The sequence below is a fragment of the Phalangium opilio genome, unplaced genomic scaffold (genome assembly GCF_054372755.1).
Source record: "Phalangium opilio isolate 3A_F unplaced genomic scaffold, DU_Popi_V2 ptg000246l_1, whole genome shotgun sequence".
Taxonomy (NCBI): Eukaryota; Metazoa; Arthropoda; class Arachnida; order Opiliones; family Phalangiidae; genus Phalangium; species Phalangium opilio.
The window spans coordinates 2,301,868-2,307,503 of record NW_028324225.1 but is presented as its reverse complement, the minus strand read 5'-3'; the positions used below and the strand labels follow the sequence as shown (position 1 = coordinate 2,307,503).

At 44.1% G+C, this 5,636-nt stretch overlaps 1 protein-coding gene across 1 annotated transcript; it reads left to right on the top strand.

Annotated features, from left to right (window-relative positions):
• The first annotated feature begins 257 nt into the window (after positions 1–257).
• On the top strand, positions 258–1,063 carry LOC149611332 (uncharacterized). The gene is made up of 2 exons (XM_089858513.1): positions 258–748; positions 838–1,063. Exons 1-2 carry the CDS (start codon positions 349–351, stop codon positions 972–974), a joined length of 537 nt encoding a protein of 178 aa, XP_089714639.1. The 5' UTR covers positions 258–348; the 3' UTR covers positions 975–1,063.
• The last annotated feature ends 4,573 nt before the right edge of the window (positions 1,064–5,636 follow it).

Genomic DNA, 5,636 nt, shown 5'->3' with positions numbered 1-5,636 from the left:
GCTAGAAACGCAACATTTTCGTCGAGGGATAACCGAGCGCGAGATTTATCACACCATAGTGCTAGAAACGCAACATATTCGTCGAGGGATAACCGAGCGCGAGATTTATCGTACCATAGTGCTAGAAACACAACATATTCGTCGAGGGATAACCGAGCGCGAGATTTATCACACCATAGTGCTAGAAACACAACACATTCTTCAAGGGAAAACCAAACACGAGAGTTGGCTCAACATCGCTTTGGAAACACAACACATTCTTCAAGGGATAACCAAACACGAGATTTGGCGCAACACCGTGCTAGAGACACAACAACACATTTTTCAAGGGATACCAACACAATTGAAATGGTGCCTCGGCAACAAGTAACTACAAGCCAAATAGCGCTTTCACGTGAGGGGCTCAGCTTTGCAAGAGCATTTAATTTACCACCAATAGCGTTTTCCCGTATGAGCCTAGGCATCGAAAGACAACTTAATTTACCAAATAGGCCAAGACCTTCGAACGCTGTAGAAATAAATAAAACTGTGGAGAGTGACTCAACTACAAATCGTACGGTGGTTGACACAATTGCCTCGATGGGAAATGACTCGGATACGCGTCCTAAAGGTATTGGCTCTATGGAAAATGCCTCGTATACGCGTCCTAAAAGAATTGACTCGATGGAAAATGCCTCGATTACGCGTCCTAAATCGATGGAAAATGCCCCAAACACATTTGATTTATTGCAAGCAAATTCAGTTCAAGGTGTGTTTTAGACTACTGTTGAAACATCATCAAGCATAAAAAATTTATTTCTATATCTTATCTTCCCAAAAATCAATCTCTGATAATAGTGAAGATGAATCTGAAATTCGTGAAATATTCACTTTATTTTATCCAACGAAAATGGCAGTTCAGACCTTCGATAATAGTGAAGATGAATCCGATACCTGTGAAGTACCCAAAATATTTTACTCCTCGAAAACGGTAGTTCATGTTGGATTAATGTATCTTTTTAAAATTTCTTATCTTTTAAAGGGTATGAGAAGCTTCGTTTGAAAAACCTCTGATTTATAAAGCAAAAGATGGAATTAATTACTGTGAATTCAAAAATATCAAGCTTTTAATTCTCCGATTTCTAGTTATTTGACAATATGCATTTGAAAATGCTTCATATGAAATTATTTAAAACCCACTTTTTAAGAAAGGCTACAACGTTTTCTTGTTTTTGACGTTACATACGCGAGATGGTGCCACTCTCTCCGCTTTTAAAGCATGGACAGAGCTCGAGACGCGTATACATCGCGCTCGCGCGTATAGGTTTCCCGCGCTTTTTTCCTCAATGTCATAGTGATGTCATAAAACATCCGAACAAGCTGATAAGACAAATTGATTTATATATCGAAACTGATTTTCCAATGGATTTTAAAAATAGAAACTTTGGTTAAATTATATTAAACACTTTATATTTTGAAAGTAGAGACTTGAAAGTGTAATATTGTAACCGTTCACAGCCAGAACCTCCTTCCCGGGAAAAAACCGCGTCGTCTGCTTTACTCAATTTATATTTTTTATACTAAATTTTGTATAATGTTAAATTTAAGACGTGTTTTTGTTTTTGGTTCAATAAAAAGTATTATCTCGATTACCACGGTGTTTTCCTTCAAAATGGATTATTTGGTAAATATGTTTTAGTCATGGACAATAAGTCCTTTAAACGGGTAACCTGGAAACTTCTTCAATTGCTAGTTTTATTTAATTTCTTAGTGAGCCGTGAAATTAGGCCCCCTTTCCTACTTTCAAATTTTACGGTTACATAAAATGGCGAGCTTGCCAGGACTCGTTAAGACTAACATTACCATTTGTGCTTAAACGCGTTATTGTGAACATTACTTGTGTCATTGCTTGAACTCATTAACTGTCGCGTCATGAATCCCGCCGATCCGCAGGCTTTAATCGCCGCGATTAACGCGCAGTTACCGGGATCCTATACTCCCCCGAGGAGGAACACTCCTCCTCCAAGCCTTGGTGCTAGTCCTACCCATGGACAAAGACAAGCGGCAGGAGGAATCCTTCCTCCGCCGCCGCTACCGCAAGGTGCAGCGGCCAATGTTTGGCTACAAACTGTTCAAACCCTAGCTACTACATTAGCGAATGTAGGCACTAGACCAGCTGCCAAAAATAGGCCAAAACCACCCCCTCACTTAATATTTAGTGGTGTTGAAGGTGAAAGCGCGCCGAAATTCTTTCGGACTTAGACGGTATTCGCTGAATACCACAGCATGACTGGAAATGACATTATCGCGCTTCTACCCCAAATATTAAGGGGCCGTGCAATAATCTGGTTTAGAGACATGAATAGGCCTAATCAAGTACTTACGTGGCGTACAGCAAAAGGCGCGTTTAGAGACTATTTTTTTTCGGTACGAGCGGAGGAATCCCTCGCCTAGAAATAGCGCAATTTAAACAATCCGACAGTGTGTCTTTTGACGCGTACATCGCGAATATCACCGCGATGAATCAGAACCTACGCGTTCCGTATACTGACTCTGAACTGGTCGGTATTTGCAAGCGAAATATCCTCCCCGAAATACGCATCCATGTCTTTCACGACAGCATAAGGACAATGCGCAGCTTGATAGAAAAGGGCCGCGTAACAGAAGAAATTTTACGGGCGACCCCTTCTAGCACATTGTATCCTAGAGACAGTGCAAAGTCTACCCCGCGTAATCCAGTGGGAGAAGAAATTCTCCCACCGCCGCGGTTTTAACAAAACCGCCGGGGGGAGGTGCGACATCAAAGGTTGCGATACCAAACGCAAGAATTTCCAATAGACCTACACCAGAGCAAAACGATTTAAGTCGCGTAGAATGCTGTAAGTGCGGATTCTTAGGGCATTATGCTACCGCCTGTCCGAGCAAACAAGAAGTCGCGCCGCAGCACGTTTCGGGAAACGCGAAAGCGGGAGGACCAAAAGGTGATCGTCTTCCCGCCGCGCGAAGAAAGTAAAGCCCCCTATGGAAATTGGCTCTATGGATGTGCGTCGCTGTGAGGTTGATCCTCCCGTGGCCATAGATGCCGTATATTCGCATGGGACTTTCGCGACTAGACTAGATTCAGGCGCTGATGCATGTTTTATCAGCTTATATCAGTGGCGTAATTTAGTCAGAACTTTAAAACCAGACTTGGTACTTCCGGAAGAAGAAGAGACTCAATGTATAGTGTTAGGTGATGGACGTTATACCTTCACGAAGGGACGCGAGCGAATAGACTTCCGCTTAGGACAGTTGAAACTAAAGCAGGAATTTCACGTAGTTCCCTCACTACCAAACGATTTTATTTTGGGAAAAAATTTCCTGTATAAATATCATGCCGTTTTGGACTTTGGTACAAAAACTTGTCAGATTGACGGAACAACGTTTCCATTCGTACTTAATCTCCCTGGGTTAAAGACTCCAACACCTCAGATTATCGAGGATATTGAACAAGCTGTCGCGTCGCCTACACTGAGTCCTAAACCGAAGGAAGACTTAAAAACTCTCTTATTACGATTTCCAAAACTATTTTCGGAAAAAGCGGGACGCACTAACTTAGTATATCACGAGATACACACTACCACCGATGTTCCCGTTAGTCAACGCGCGTATCGTGTTAGTGACGAGAAAAAACGGATAATTGAGGACCATCTTCACGAAATGATCCGCGACGGAATCGTGAAGCCATCCGTTAGTCCTTACGCGTCGCCTGTGGTACTTGTCCACCAGAAATGCGGAAAGATACGTTTCTGCGTAGACTATCGCGCTTTAAATAAAGTGACCGTGAAAGATTCGTATCCGCTTCCGCGAGTAGAAGAACTATTAGGAAAAATGGGTGCCCCGAAGTTCATCACAGCACTGGACTTAAAGAGCGGCTATTGGCAGATAGATCTCCATCCGCAAGCGAAAGCGAAGACCGCTTTCATCACGCATGCGGGAAAGTACGAATTCGAAGTACTTCCGTTCGGTCTATGCAATGCGCCGTCGTCGTTTCAACGACTCATCGACGAAGTCTTCAGGGATGGACATCACTTTTCCATCTGTGTCTATCTGGATGACATCGTCATTCCATCCAGTACTTGGGCAGACCATTTACAAGCCTTGGAATATGTCTTTCACCGACTGTCTGAAGCAGGACTTACGCTTCAGGACTTACGCTTCAGACGAAGAAATGTCGCTTTGCGCAAAGCGAAGCGACCGTGTTAGGGCATATAGTTAATGAACGTGGGATTCACATTGATCCCTCCAAGACTAGGCTTATAGTAGCCTTTCCAATCCCAAAGAACGTGAAAGAAGAACAGCAGAAAGCGTTCCAGGCCATCAAGGATGCGATCTGCATGGCGCCTCCTTTAGCGGCTTACAACCCTAAGTTGCCGTGTATCCTGACAACGGATGCTAGCGACGCAGGACTTGTAGCTTTCCTGTCGCAAATTCAAGATGACGTCGAGGTACCTATTGCCTATGCCAGTAAACAACTCACCGACGTACAGAGAAGATATACCACCACGGAAAAAGAATGTCTTGCCATCTATTGGGGAGTTGGAAAGTTCAGGCCATACTTGGAGAACATTCCGTTCACTGTGATCACCGATCACAAAGCTCTCCAGTGGTTATTCACCTTGAAGGAACCAAATTCTCGACTTGTTCGTTGGGCAATGTACTTGCAAACATATGACTTCAAGATCATACACAAGAAGGGAGTTGAGAACAAGGTTGCGGACGCATTATCAAGAGCGCCTGTCTCGCTATTAGCCATGTCATTGGAAGACATGACTTCACCGTCCTCGTCAGAAGATTCCAGTCTAGCGGAATCCTCTTCAATGACGTCGACCTCGTCCTCAACCAGTAGCGGATTAGCTCCTCCCGCCAATCACGCATTGTACCACTCTTTCACGCTGGAAGAAGTGCGAAAAGCCCAACAAGATGAACAAGCCACCAATAACATCATAGTCCAGTTATCAGGAGATAATCCTCAAAGACATCGGTACTACGAACTAAAGAACGATGTTCTTTATCGAAAGGCCTATGGTAGACAACCCGCAAAAATCTATTTGCCACAGCGGTTCCGGCGGGACGCCATCCGCTTATTTCACGACCACCCTCTATCTGGACATCGAGGTCGAGATCGTACCTTCGACAAAGTACGAGCCAGATACTGGTGGCCATCGTTCCGGCAGGACGTTACCGAGTACGTCCGCGGATGTCCTTTGTGTCAAATGCACAAGGCCCGCAATAGAAAACGTCCAGGTCTCATGCAGCCTACGGCCATTACTGAGCCATTTGACTTGCTGGGAGTGGACATAATGGGACCTCTACCAAGAAGCCGTCACCATCATAAATACCTCCAAGTTTTCACGGACTATGCTACTAAATTTGTAGAACTATACCCGATGAAGAACATCACCGCCAGAACGTGCGCGAAGAAACTCGTCTCCATGATCATTCGCTACGGATGTCCGAAAGCCATCGTAAGCGACAATGGGACACAATTCGTTTCTCAAGTTTGGAAGGACATTCTCAAGATGTTCAAAGTCAAACCACGATACATCACTCCGTATCATCCACAGAGTAACATCGTGGAGCGCACAAACAGAGTTCTGGGAGAAATTATTTCGATG